Source organism: Calonectris borealis, chromosome 2, assembly GCF_964195595.1.
Source record: "Calonectris borealis chromosome 2, bCalBor7.hap1.2, whole genome shotgun sequence".
Taxonomy (NCBI): domain Eukaryota; kingdom Metazoa; phylum Chordata; class Aves; order Procellariiformes; family Procellariidae; genus Calonectris; species Calonectris borealis.
Window position 1 is genome coordinate 115194626 of NC_134313.1, and position 13929 is coordinate 115208554.

The window sequence follows — 13929 nt, forward strand, 5'->3', positions numbered from 1 at the left end:
CAGATGAATCACCATGGAGAAACTGAGTCATCTCATGTCTGGAGAGAACAGAGCACAGTGGCTTTGCAGAGCCTCAGGACTTTCCCTATCTGAAGCAATGAGCTGCTGCAGCTGAAACCAACAGGAAAAACATTTTGATTTTTAACAGTGAATACAGCTGTTATTCACCTTCCACTTAAGTTGTAAACTGGAAACTCTAAATCAAAACTTGTGGAACAAACAAAACATATATAAACTCATGTATGACACAGATATTCAGTGTATTGCAAGAAATTTCTTGAGGCTTAGATGTTTCTCTCTGCACAGCTAATTGTGGATGTGCTCAGCCTTTTAATCGACCCTGAAGTTCAGAGAGGGGGAAAAAAGAGACAATTCCTGCATATTTCTCTCCGCTGTGAAAATATCATGAAGTCCATTGGGGTTTTACCTGAAATTCCATCTCTGTTCTGTTGTTCAAGCAACTGTATCTTACAATTTCTTTTTTTTTTGACAGGAAGTAAAGTAGCAATTCCCTTATCCCCAAGTATATTTTAATGACTCACAGTGCTTGCTTCATTTTTTTAAGAGATCAATATTCTATTTCATGTCTATGCATATTTACATCTCATTATTTTTACATATGTAGATATGAGACTTCTTTTATTTTACAGACTACAACTAAAATATATTTTAATATTTAAAACCATTGTGATTGTATATGTACACACAGGTATACCAGTTGCTACTACAAAAGCAGCCACCCACAACAGAATAAAGTAAAATGTCAAGTACTGTTGTTGCACTGTTGGGCAGTCCCAAAGCATACTTCAGATATTGGATGACCACTAAGCTAAATAGAAGCAATATAATGTGCAAAGTATTTTGGGGGCTGTGGGAGGGAGTTCTCTGCTGATTACCATTTCATCCTGAAATGTATGTTTAATAATTACCTTATGTCTGAGAATTAGAAGAGACGTAGTGTGCCGTTAAATCTCATCTCAACCTCACTAATTTCCAATCAGTCAGGATACCCAGGAAGGTGAGGTCCTCTATTTTGTGCTACAGAATTACCTCTGCAGGAACAGCCTGTATCCATTCCAACTAATTCCTCAGTTCAAAGGAGAGCGCGCTGATCTGATGCTTTGCTTTTTTGATTCTCCCTATTGATTGCTCCAAATGTAAAGTCTAAACTGTTATCACACTGGGCTGGTTTTGATTGCCCCTTGGATTTAAGCTATTACGCCTCTGCAGCTTTAGTAACTGTGCTAATTCTTTTCTCCTGGGCAGTGCAGTTGAATGATCAAGTTATTTCTGACTATTTTTAAAGCAGACTGGTATGTTTCTTCAGGAGCCCTTTGGGATAACCGGTCCTGGGAATAGTTGACGTAGCCCAGCTCTGGGATTAACACATGGACTGAACATGAACAAACAGTTCTGGACAGTTTTCTATCAGACCTGTTAATACATAGCTTATATATGTTATTTAAAAATATAGTTATGGATATGCAGCTATAGGCATAAACAGAGGCCAAGTACATATTCAGAAAGTCTAGCTTGACATTTAATATGTATAGATTACTTTTAGGCATAAACTTGTAGACTCTGCATGTGCTGTCTTTGCACACCCCAAATTTTCATTAAAACCATTAGTCTGGGCCCTACTTTGAGGACCTGAGTATGCTTGTAAGAAGATGTAATAGGTAACGAAGGTAGGATCCTAGCTTGGGGAGGGAGATGTTTAGCTGTGAAGCAAGAAGGTTGGGATTTCATTTAAGGAGGACTTTCTGTTTTTTCTGTTCAGTCCTCATCTGAAACAGAGACCATTGGTTCAGTAAAAGGGTTAGTTAAGCATCACTGCAGGCACAGAGCTTTCTCACCTGACTACTGGGGGTCACCACTAATGTGGGGCAGAGCCCTCTGGTCTTACCTTTAGAGTTCATACTTTTTGGATTAGCCCAAATTGTCTGAGGAGCCTGTTTGTTTTGATGCAGTTTACTTCAACTCACCGTGTTACTTAATAACCACACAATGACATTCTTGATCTTGAGCCTTCATAGTGGCTGGACCACAAATTTGGTGCTGTCCTGGTAGGTACTGGGATGCCAAAAACCTGTGTTTCCAGAGAAGGTTGCAAACTCAACTTTTTTCAAAGGATGCACTAGACAAATAATTCAAAACCCAAGTTTTTTACAGCTTGTAGAAAGAGAAAAGAAGAAAAGTATTTCTTTAAGAAAAAGATTCCAAAATTTGGGAGACAGTACTAGGGACTATAAGGAGACTGAGAAATGGTAAAATAGGGTACTCTAGTACGCAGATATATTTCATACTGAATTATGCATTTGTCCCAATAGCCTCTTATTTTGTTAAGCTTCACTTAATGCAATAGTCCTTTGCATTCATACTTCTGAGTTCCCTAAAATACCTATCAGTAAATACTACTTAAAGCGTTTGCAAACAGAGAGACAGTGCTGCTTTACATTGCGGCTAATAACTGCACATTACAATAAAGGATGTCTTCCAGGTGATACAAAAACCACTTTCTTTTGAGTTATTTCCCTGATGTCTTAGTGATGGAATGACAGAATTTCAGTTTCAGACTTAGAGCTGCATTAATAATTATCTGGTTTGCATTTGTATGGGGGTTATTAATTAACCTATGCTCAGGGTTCAGCATTGACAGTGCTCTTGACTCTCGCTAAAGTTGAGTGATTTATTTGGTTTTGGTATCAAGCACACGCTGTGCTGGCCTTTTCTGTAAAGACGTATTGTGTTTACGGCCTGTATGTGACACGATAGAAAAATCAAACTCTTCCTGGAAAGCTGTGAATAAATGATGCCTGGCAAATAGGTCATCCTATTCCAACTTTCATGGAGGCAAGGTGGCCTTTAATTTCTGAGTGGAAGCAACGATTTTTCTGACGCATCAGGAAGCAAAAGGTGGTAAGACACAAACCATGTTTTTTATCATTTTAGTCATTAAGTTTTTGTAGGTCTCATCAGTCTTCCAGCCAACTGTGCTGTGGCTCTCTTTGTCTTAATTCCAGTGCTAAGACATGCTTAAATAGTATTCTTTAAAAAGAAACCCAAAACTAACCATACACAAGAATTACTGGTAGGGGCTTAATGCTGCTGTAAAGGCGTGTAAGACCTGTGGCTGTAGATGACAAGATCCTGAAACACTGAGCCTCCTTATCTCACGGGGTGCACGTGTCTTTACTGGCTACATAACACTGACCGTGTACTAAGACCAGAGAGTAGAAAAGGGGAGATGACAGCAGCACTGACTGTATGCTACAGCGTTCAGAGTAACTAGTTGCTGTTTGGGACATCGCCGTGGAGAACTGTCAATTTTCCTAGTGAGGGATGTTGGTTTGGGTTGTCAGCAAGCCTCCCTTGCTCTTATGTGCAGTTTAACAAGATTGCCTGACAGATTTCTGGAAATTTGTATGTTGAGTTTGACCAGGTGAGCTAAGAGTAGTGATTTCTTGTGCTGGAGCCCGCTGAGAGTCTGCTGTTATCAAACAACCTGATTGTGGGAAATTTGCTATTAAGTATGCTATTGAGATTTCTCTCTGGAGTTTTCTTGCATATTATGAAACTCTGACTCATTTTGCTGCCTCATGTAGAACAAATAAAAGAAATTATGAAATTATAAAGGAAGCGTCAGTGCTCTCTTGGGAAATCTCATTTCAGAGGAGCACATCTGCAAAATGACACCTATTTTTCATTCTCCTTCAAGAAGTTGCATCTCAATTAACAGAATTGATGGCCTTAATGAAGATACTTGGAGCAGCGGTTTCAGAGCCACCAGATGCTTTCATCTGATAGATCAGAAAGGAGAAAAAGTGTATCAGTAAGCCTTGAGAAGGGGGAATATTAAATATGTGGCAATCTTAAAAACAGTGCTTTTTAAAACCACTATGGTTTGCTATGGTTTGCAAGGTGTGCGGAGCCAGCAACGCAGTCTTTTCATCCCGTGAATATTAATTAGTCTGTTAGGTGAAAAAAGTGTATCTACCTTCACTAATAGTGAGTTTACTATAGCAAAATGTGTAGACCAGAGACACATTTTGCATAATTCACAGGGCTGAGGACTTCTGATGCAAATTTTTATTTCTGGTATTTTATAGAAAGGTCTAATTCTGTTGCCACTGAAACTGAGAGATTTGCTCTCGAATTCAATGGGAGCTGGCCCTTGCCCATGGGTGCTTTAATGTCACGTGTCATACGATGTTTGCTAATGAGGAAAAATTCATATGGCTCTATACTGCTTAGATATTTCAGTCATTTGTGGCCTGTTAATAACCTAGACTGAGGGAGATTCATGCTAAAATTATTCTTTTGAATGAATTGTCGGAATTCATAACAACATACATGGCAAAATATTTGCATCATGCTTTACTGCTTTGACTTTTTCTTCCACGTTTTCCTGAGCAGCGGTTGCTGAAGACTCACGGCGCTAACCAGCCACAATAGATCTCATAGTGGTTTAGGCTACCAGTCATAAAACTACATAGCAGTACAGTTATAAATACGGTGTTTGAGCAATGTGTGTCCCTGACATGCCATTTGTGGTGTGCTAGTTAGTGACAAAATGGCACGTGTGCGAGTAAATATAGGCCTTTTACTGGACATGAGGACAGCTGACAGGGTTCTGAGCTATCCAGCTGCAGTTTGTTGCTTCTGAAACCTCAGAAATTCTTCAATAACTAAAAATTGTTATTGTATGCGCACCTGTTCAGCTGGACCATGATGAAGAATTGAGTTGCTGTGAGTATCTACTTCCAATTTTCACTGCAAGCTACGATGCTATACTAGCGCTCAGGCCAAAGAAGATATGAATTGGAAAGACAATTTCTACACCTTCATGTAGCTTCTCAGAGTACAAGGGATCCTCCCAGCAGGAGACTGGCATGCATAAAAGGGGAACTTCCCTCCTCTTTCTGCTGCATGTTTACCGATACTCCTCTTCAGATCTTAGAGAAATTCTGTGCCCGGGTTCAATCTCCTTTCCTCCGTGGCAGTGTTGTTCACTTAATGTTTCGTGGAAAGCTAACTTCTGTCATCTCTCTACCTCCCGTTCTAGGACGGAAAGAAGTAGAAAAAAGCTTCTGAGGTGTGTTAGGATGCTACCGTGTTATGTAAGATGATAAAATGTGTTTTATGATGCGTTAGGGTGGTACTTTTTACTAAACAGTATGAAGATGTACATGTATATATTTTCTTAAGGGTCATAACATCAAGCTACCACTACTTGAAGAACTTTCTCAACTTTATTGTGTTGTAAGTAATTAAGCCTGAGGTTTAATCCACTGATTACTCAACTGTTGCCTGTCTGGCTCCTGCTTTGATATGTAATTTTGATCCTGAAGCAAGGGAAGTATTTGCTTTTCCTTGGAGCATCAAATATGGTCCCAAACCAGAGACAGATTGGTGGTCTGAGTGCTGTTGTGCTCTTGCTGTTACTCAGCAGCTTCTCAGATATCACCCTGGTGGGTCTATTCCTGTGCTTAGAATTTAGTTGATTAATGGATTTAGGTTCAAAAAGGAGTTTTGCTTCAAATCAAATTAGTGCAAAAGCAACTTTCTGTTCACTGAATCCATAAAGTGAATTCAGTCTGCCCACTGAGGCATTTTTACCTTCTAAATCCTTTAGTATTTCCAGGACCTTAAAACACTTATTCTCTTCTTATGGTGCATTGCAATTTTGAGGTTTTTGATCCAGTTCTAAAAGCCTCCAGTTCCCTGCAGGGAGCTGGGAGAGGCAAGTGAATTTGGTGGATGTAATCTGTAAATGTGTGTACTGGGGAGGCAAGTGAGTATTTTTTGAGAACCACTGTTTGGATTTAACATGTCTGCAGGTAGATGGATTCTAAGCTCCAGACGGTCCCTTTCAACCTGAATTTCTCATGATCCTCTGTGTCTGAATGCTCTGAACATCGCTGCTGCTGATGGCAAATCCTTTACTGACATCAGAAGTCCTTTGACTTAAGTGGAGTTACAATAGCTTATACCAGTCAAGACTCTGCCTTCTAAAGTATTCACACATGCAGCCTTTTGGGGTCTAACTTTCACATGAAAAATATAAGAAAAACTCCAAAGCAGTCAGTCATATCTTGCAGCTGATTTTTCCATATGGTGTAGCTGTATGTGAGAAAATGTGACTGCAAGCTGATATTCCTATAGTTTCCAACTGCTTAAATAAATAATTTGAAAGATATTGGGAACCGATAAATGTGGATTGTTTCCAAAATCTTCAGGCTATTGAAGGTGTCCTGGACAACAGCCTGTTAACAATAAAGTATGTGCTATAGTGTAGCCTAGATTTTATTGCAAATCCTAAGAGCTGTGAAGTCCAACTTGTGATACGGTCAGAGATAAAGTAAAGCAACCCATTTTGTTTTGTCTATTCTGAGTTTTTCAAAGGCTGTTGGTATAAGATAAAGAAAGATCATTTTGATGTGTTTGCCAAAGAAGCAGTTGAGATTTCACAGCAGGCTGCAAGATGCATTAGCCAAGCTAAACAAAATAACTAATGCTATTGTTTCTTGGCAGTTATTTGCTTGCAAAATATTAAAATGTTAAAATACTGGGAAAAATGTTTGCAAAAGTAGTAAGCTATTTATAGAAGGGCATGGATTTTCTGCAAGTCTAGACTGGCCTCATTTGAGTGGTTGCAAGTGGAGGTGATTATACTTCTTTGTGTTTCAGGTCAGGACATTGGCCAGGCTGACTTGAACTGGACCGTGGCCTTAAAATATACCTGTCTTTCTTTGGTTGGAATTCTTCCGTGTCCAGATGACTGATAAAATAAAACCAGAAATTTTAGCCTAGGGAGTACACTATGCATAGCATCTTAGCCAGGCCTCCTTTTCTGGATGAACCTGTGCATGCTTGCAACATGTGACACTATTCATCAGATAGCTCCTGAAATTGCTTTTTGTTGTTAAGTTTGACACACTGTATGCATGTTTTAAGGCATAAAATATAACTGAAATGTGTTTTCAATAACATAACTGAAATGTGTTTTCACTTCCTTGCTTTTTTTTGTTTCTTCTTTTCCAGGCAGAGGGCTCCAGGCTCCAGAGAGAACTGAGAGGATATTTAGCAGCCATCAAAGGTGATTTTTAGGTTTTACGTCATGTTTTCATAAAGGAAACTTTTTTAAAATTTGAGACAAGTAGGCTTGTTTAAAGTATACAAAGACAACTACAAGCAATATTGGTTTTGTCACTAGTAGTCCACATTTCTGCTTTGAATCTGGCACAGGCTTTTTAGCCTGTTGTTAGGGATTCTGCACCTTCAATGTCAACACATGTGTGTACAGTCTTGCATGCACAGCTTATCCTTGGCTGTCCTTTGTGTGCAGGACTGCTGCCCAGATTCTCACGTTGCATGCATTTTGAGCATCCACAAAATCTATACATCTTGTTACTTGTCTTTGCAAATGCTAGAATATGAAATACCCCATGCAAGGCAAGGGATTGCTTGACATTCACAACTGTAACATTTCCAGGTATTACTAGCTGGATGATGATCTTCTCCCTCCAAAACCACACCCCCTGTGATAACATGATTTTTTATGTATTTCTGCCTGTTTAATCCATTTTTTTAAAGTTTAAAAATCAAATGTGATTTCTTTCGATACTACATTGAAAATCCAAGTAGCAGAAGCTCACTGATCAGCACTTAAATATCAGAGATTAAGTAAACAGCTATTTAAATCCTATCGGACATTTGTAAATCCAGCACGCACAACTTAGCACCATACACAAAGGGTTCTCTTTCTCATGCCGCCTCTCTTTGGAGGAGTTGGAGACCAGGTGCTAAAGGGAAGGGAATAAGAGTTGGTGACTGACAGAGAGACAGTAATGGCTTCTTGAGATAAATATATATATATATGTGATAAATATATATATGTGTGTATATATATGTGTATATATTTTTGATCTGGCTCCAGTCCACTAGGGAAAATGTTACAAACTAGTATTAACATCCCTGGAAATCACTATGTCATAATAAAGCTTCAGCAGCTGTTGACAGGTGGGGAAGAAACCTCTTTTTGATGGGAATTGTAAAATGGGGAACAAAGCAGTAGCTTAATGTCTTTGACCATCTATTGTTTGCTGGATGGGCTGGGCAAGGAAAATCCTGTACCAGACAAGAAGTATTTTGCCTTGTAGGGATTTGAACAATGTCTTTTGTTCTTAGACGAAATTTCAGCATCGGTCGTTTTTTTGGGACCCATTGGATGCTGATTTCATTTTCTCATTTTTCAGTCATCCCTTCCCCATACCCATTATCAGATGGATACTCAGAAGCAGCGTGATGAGGCTGTTTGTTGGCCAGATGGCTTCTCTGTCACGTAGGCTGACTGTTTACATACTGCTTTGATTTCCCTGTTGGTGACAACAATCCTCCTCTCCATGTTTCATTTTCTTTCTCTCTCTTTCTCTCTCTACTTTTCCTAGTACTTTGTGCATTTGCTGGTTTACTGTCTAGTGGGCTACTCTTTTCACCGAGTTTTGGTTTTAACTTGGCATGAAATTTTTCATTGTGCAAGTTTTGCCTTTTTAGCCGTGCTTTTCTGTTCAGCATCTTTCTCTTGTTGCAGCTTTTAAGTCCATATTTGAAAATAATTTGGATGGACTTTCTTACTGAGAATGAAAAGTGTTTGCTAACACTTCAGTATCTTCATGTCTTAAAAAAGACTCAGTCATAAGCAGCTCATGAAAGCCTGAAAAATGTTATTCTCCAAAGCCAACAAGTCACCAGTGGGCATCTTTGGCACATGGATGGCATGGTGGCACACCTTCATGCTGTGGAGTAGGAGGACAGCCCAAGACGGTAGTCCACAAACACAGCTCCAGCTGGGGCTTCCCCAAAGCTGACTAGCTCAGCAGTGTCAAAGGCCCTTCCAGATTTTGAATGGCAAAAGCAAATCCAGCAACTGCTACAGCCTCTTTGTTGCTATTCTTTGAAGGACTGCCATTGTAAAAACATTTTGGGGTGGCTATGCACAAAAGCATGGGAACCCCTGAATTTAGGCACTGGAGTGGGATTTCTGCACCTAGGGACATCTGAGCCTTGGAGGCATGCTGTCATCAGGGGCCCATTTTGCAGGGAAAAACGTTGGTCATATCATTGGAAAATAATGCACTTGACATCCTTGTACTCTTACAGGTGTGAGGAAAGCCGTTCATTTTAAAGGGTTTCAGGAATTGGCGAGATATCTAACTTTAAAAGCATTTAATGAAGCTGGTGTGTAGTGAACCCCAGTAATAAGTTTCATTTTGCTGCATGAGTGACTGGATATTGGAAGTTGGAAGTACGAGATCTGGGCATGATTTAAGCAAGGAATGGTCAATTGAGCCTTCTTATGACCCTCTATCCCTTCATTTTAATATACTTGACAGTTTGAGGTTTGGTATCACACATTCTTAAAATAAAACAATTTTTGCTGTATTCAGACTGCTGGTTACACAAGGACTCGGAGGAACCATGTCATAAAGCTGTTGAAAGCTGTTGAACTTGTGAATGGCTTTTACGTGCTGTTTTATTTCACCTGCATGATAGTTTAACGTCTGCTATGTATCAGTGGTGTTTGTACTGACGAGACTGTGTACTCTTCCCCATAGCTATAATCATCTCATGCCTCAGTATTCTGTCTCTTCCAGTCTCCTTGGCAACGTCTGTCTGGGTTCTCTACTTCATGATTTATTTTGTTAAGCTTTTGAGAGCTGTAGGTGACTTGAATGGTTTTATGGGCCAATTGTTAAAGCAATCCTAAATCAGCCTCCCATTCTTTACTCTGAGCTCTTTGCAAGTACCAGTGCAGATGGGGAGATACAGACCTGGATCTGCACACAGGTGGCAAGGTGGCAGAGGTGAAAAGGAATCCTGCATCATGAAAAAGAAGCACCACACTTTTCAGGTGACTTAAGGCAGTGAGAAATAGTAACTGGTCTACAGGAAGGGAAGGGGCGGTTTTGGAGGTCTGTAAGCAGTTTTGCTGCCTAGTTGTCAGTCTGTGACTGACAGAACTGCACATATCCTCCAGTCACACAAATCTTAAAATCAATCATGTAATTTCTTAGAAGCAATGAAACTATTCATCATCTTTCTGTAAAATTTAGTAATGAATTATGAAATGATTGAATTGTTCCAGTGGAAACTCTAATGGATAACTAGCAATAACAGATACAACTCTTATGGCAGGATAAGTCATTTCCCTGGAGAACCTCACATGAAGTTCTCTTCCCCACTCAGATAATTAAATATCAAAAGCCAGACCAAGGTGCCTTGCTCCATCAGGAAAATGGAATTTTCCCCATGATTCAGTCTAGATTTTCCTGCTGGGGAGTGAGGAAACCCCACAGTATACGAGTCCTACAGCCGACATGGAGTCCCAGGCCAGTCTCAAATCTCCATGGGAGCTTGAGTACATTGGAATTGTGATGGCAAAGAGTCACCTACCCTCTGCCATCTCTAGGGCACTGTAAGGGGAATGTCTCTGCACCACCCCCAGGATCCCTACCATGTGGGGGCCTCCAGGAGTCCTTTGGGGTTCCAGGGACAGGGGCTCTTTCCCATAGAAAGAGGAATGATTTCATGCAAGAGCCTCAGACTTCAGTAAGTGGATTATTTAGCATCATTTTTCCTAAGCGATTCAATCATTTTGACATTTGTAGTTATTAAATAAGTGACCCAATTACCAAGAAGAAGCGGTACTAAATGAAACAATTCATATTAAATATAAATTTCTAACTGTTCATCAGCAGTAAAAATTCTTTTCACATTTCTTAGTACTTTAATTACTTGCTTTAAACAATTCTTCTTTCTCAGTGATAGCAGTTAAAACCAGCAGAGACAGGACCGCCTGCAGTCTATGGCTGTCACTAATCCTCTTAATTTTAGTGCTGAATAATGCATAAAAGGTATCAGTGTATAAGAAACAATTCTATGTGAAAACCAGACAGATAAAAAATCATTGGACATTGTAAGTTTATGCCCACAGGCATGAAAAAGAATTGGAAGCTACCAGGTTGGTATTTACCTATGTGCTCATTTGGGGTATTGCAGTAAAGCTAATATAGATGCAGTATTAGGGGGGTAGGATGGATGATCTTGGTCTGTGAAATTTCAGACTGAAGCCCCTGACGGAGGAAGCCAAGTAGTGTAATGCCCCACTTGCCTCACACTGCAGCTGGCTTTGCTTGATGTTTTTTACAGGAATGTGGTAGAATGAAGGATTACCAGATTCTCAGAACTGAAACAAGTGTAAAAGTTGGTGCAACTTTGATATGACTCAAGCGTGGGATATTGTGTCTGTTACTTATTCTCTTAAGCAGATATATGCCTGAGTCCTGTAGTATTTAAAAAAGAAAGTCTGCGTGGGAAAAGGTGCTCTACCCAAGCCTGGTCTGTGACTGAGCTGAATGCAAGCTGCAGGAAGGATTAGCGAGCAGCTGTGCTAGCGTGCCTGCCACAGGAACGTACGTGGGAGCTTTAGCACGCAGCGTGCTTAAGGGCAGAAGTTCAGGTATCAGAAAGGATCAAGCGTGAGCAGGGATGTGCAAACCTTCCTAGTCTGTGTGTTTGCCCTGAGTGGATCGAAGCAGCCTTCTTAAGCACGGCGATACTGTGCTGGTTTTGCCTTACCTCCTGAGTTGATGAATTTGCAGTGGCATTAAAGATTTTAATTGAGTCCTGCCTGGAAAAATACGTGAAGATCATTTGTATTTTACGGTAATCTGGCATATTCTAAGCAAAAAAGCCCCTTCATTCAGGAACCCTTTCTTAGCTACTGATACATTATCCTAAGCGTTAACGAGGAAGGAGAAAAGGAAGAAATGTGTCTTAAGTTCTCGTGCTATACCAATTCTCTGAGCTGAGCTCTGTCATTAAAAGGCACTCCCAAGACAATCCCTGAGGAGATCAATTATTCTGTTTTGGCACAGCACCTTTGGATTTAAGGCTGAAAGCTTGTAGCGTCTGAACACCAGGGTTTCCTTTGTACTTGTTCTCCCCCTCTCCTGTGCCATTCCCTCCCTTGAACCCAAGGTCTGAAAACAGCCATTTACTTTCAGCTTTTTCAGTATCTTTTCTCCTATCCTACCCATTCCGTAGACCACCATTTTTATATTAGGAAGTGTGCATTATTGCATTTATTTTCCTGTCGTATCTTGAGTGTGTGTTTTGGAGTGCATGGTGGAATAGCTACTGACTAGGTCAAGTCTGCTCTTCTAGACAGTCAAGTTTCAAGTGAATTCTCCTCTTCTACTCCTAAACATTTCCTTGTGCAGAAAACAGAAATATCGATGTCATTCCTAAATTCAGCCAGTGAGGAGTTAAATCTGAAGATCATGCTAGAGATATTTTCAATACAGCACAGATGTGCTGCAGCAAACAGACTTTGGCTGGAGAAAAAATGTGTTTTTTAAAAAAAAAGTTAATGCAAGGTAAAAAAATTAGCAGTTTTTCAGATTTTGCGAAGAAGTTGAAATAAAGTTGTCATTTTAAAATTACTGATTCTGAACTGCTCTTAGCATGTTAGGTGAGATCAGTTTTGTTTCACTGGATTCGGAACCATGTTCAACATCAAATGTATTTGTGCTCCATGAAAACGGAAAGGCAGACTCTGGTGCTTTCACTGAGGGCAGTAATTTATTCACTGGGGTCAAACTGATCTCACTGAAGATAAATTTAGGCTCCTTCTTGTAATATCACTGAAACTACTTGACATTTAAACCAGCTCCTCTGTGTATTATAGAGTGATAACCATCAATAGTCCCCATTCTTGTTTCATCTGTGGTAGCAAGAGCTCCAAAGGTGACTGATGCAGTTTGGCTCAGCACGCTTCTCTGTAGACACCACCCTGCTGCAACTGTAAATAAGCGCTGGGCTCCACATATTCTAAACCTACTGGGTGCGCATACAAGATAATCATTCTTCATAAAACCAGGTCCGTTACGGCACTCTCCCCAGGTTCAGGTATCTCTTTTCCCTAGACTTGTGGACACTGCCTCAGCTCTTGCCACTCCTTTGCTTCATTATTTGCTTATCTTTCGGTCACCGTCATTATTGTGGGCACAAGAATAACAAGCTTCTTTTTCTTAACCACTCACTTTACATGTGAAAGCTCCTGAGACTTAAATATCTTTGAAAACAAGGAAACGGAGAAATCCTGAGATATGTTCTGCCTATGTGCAACCTCCCCCATTCTGGGGAGCACTTTTGGTTAGCACAGATCCCTTCTAGCTTTTCTCCTAAGTCCATTTTTATAGCCAGCAATTCCCATAAATCTCTGCCATTTTAACCGTGCCACCCTGGAGATGCCTCCTCTTCCACACAGGTGGGCATGGTACTCATTACGGACAAGGTAGGAAACTGTTCTGTAGGGTGGAAGAGCTGAGAATAACGAAAGGCACGTTTCTATTTGATTGCCTTCTCAGTGATTAGTCTTTCAGTTGGGTATTAAATGTCTTTAGTGGGCAGGACTACCCTCCGAGTTGTTATTCATGTTCAGATATGTTTAGTTCAGAATAGGAAATGGAATCCCTAATCTGATAGAAACTTTTTTCCTGCATATAAATATGGGTTAATCCTTCTGTGAGGGACATGTCTTGTTAACCTGGGGGAGGTGGGTGAAAACAAAGGTTTTGTTTCAGCTCTTGGAAACAATGTTCTAAACATGCTAAATGGAATAGTATAGTGGGTACATGTGGGTCAAAATATAGATATTTAGCAACTGTTTCTTGTAGTTTGCAGTTATATGTTCCTCCTTCTGTCTAATTACAGGGATGCAAGATGCCTCAAAGAAGCTTACAGAGTCTCTTCATGAAGTGTATGAGCCAGATTGGTACGGACGAGAAGATGTGAAAATGATTGGAGAGGTAAGATATCTGGAAAGAGGAAAAAAGTATTTTGGCTGCAAATGGATTAATCTGA

At 40.1% G+C, this 13929-nt stretch overlaps 1 protein-coding gene across 1 annotated transcript in view; it reads left to right on the plus strand.

Annotated features, from left to right (window-relative positions):
* The window catches only part of AMPH (amphiphysin), a 127084-nt gene that overhangs the window by 66105 nt on the left and 47050 nt on the right, over positions 1–13929 (plus strand). The window contains exons 3-4 of the mRNA XM_075142998.1: positions 7045–7099; positions 13780–13874. Coding sequence (XP_074999099.1) covers positions 7045–7099; positions 13780–13874 — 150 coding nt within the window. The remainder of the gene's footprint in view (positions 1–7044; positions 7100–13779; positions 13875–13929) is intronic.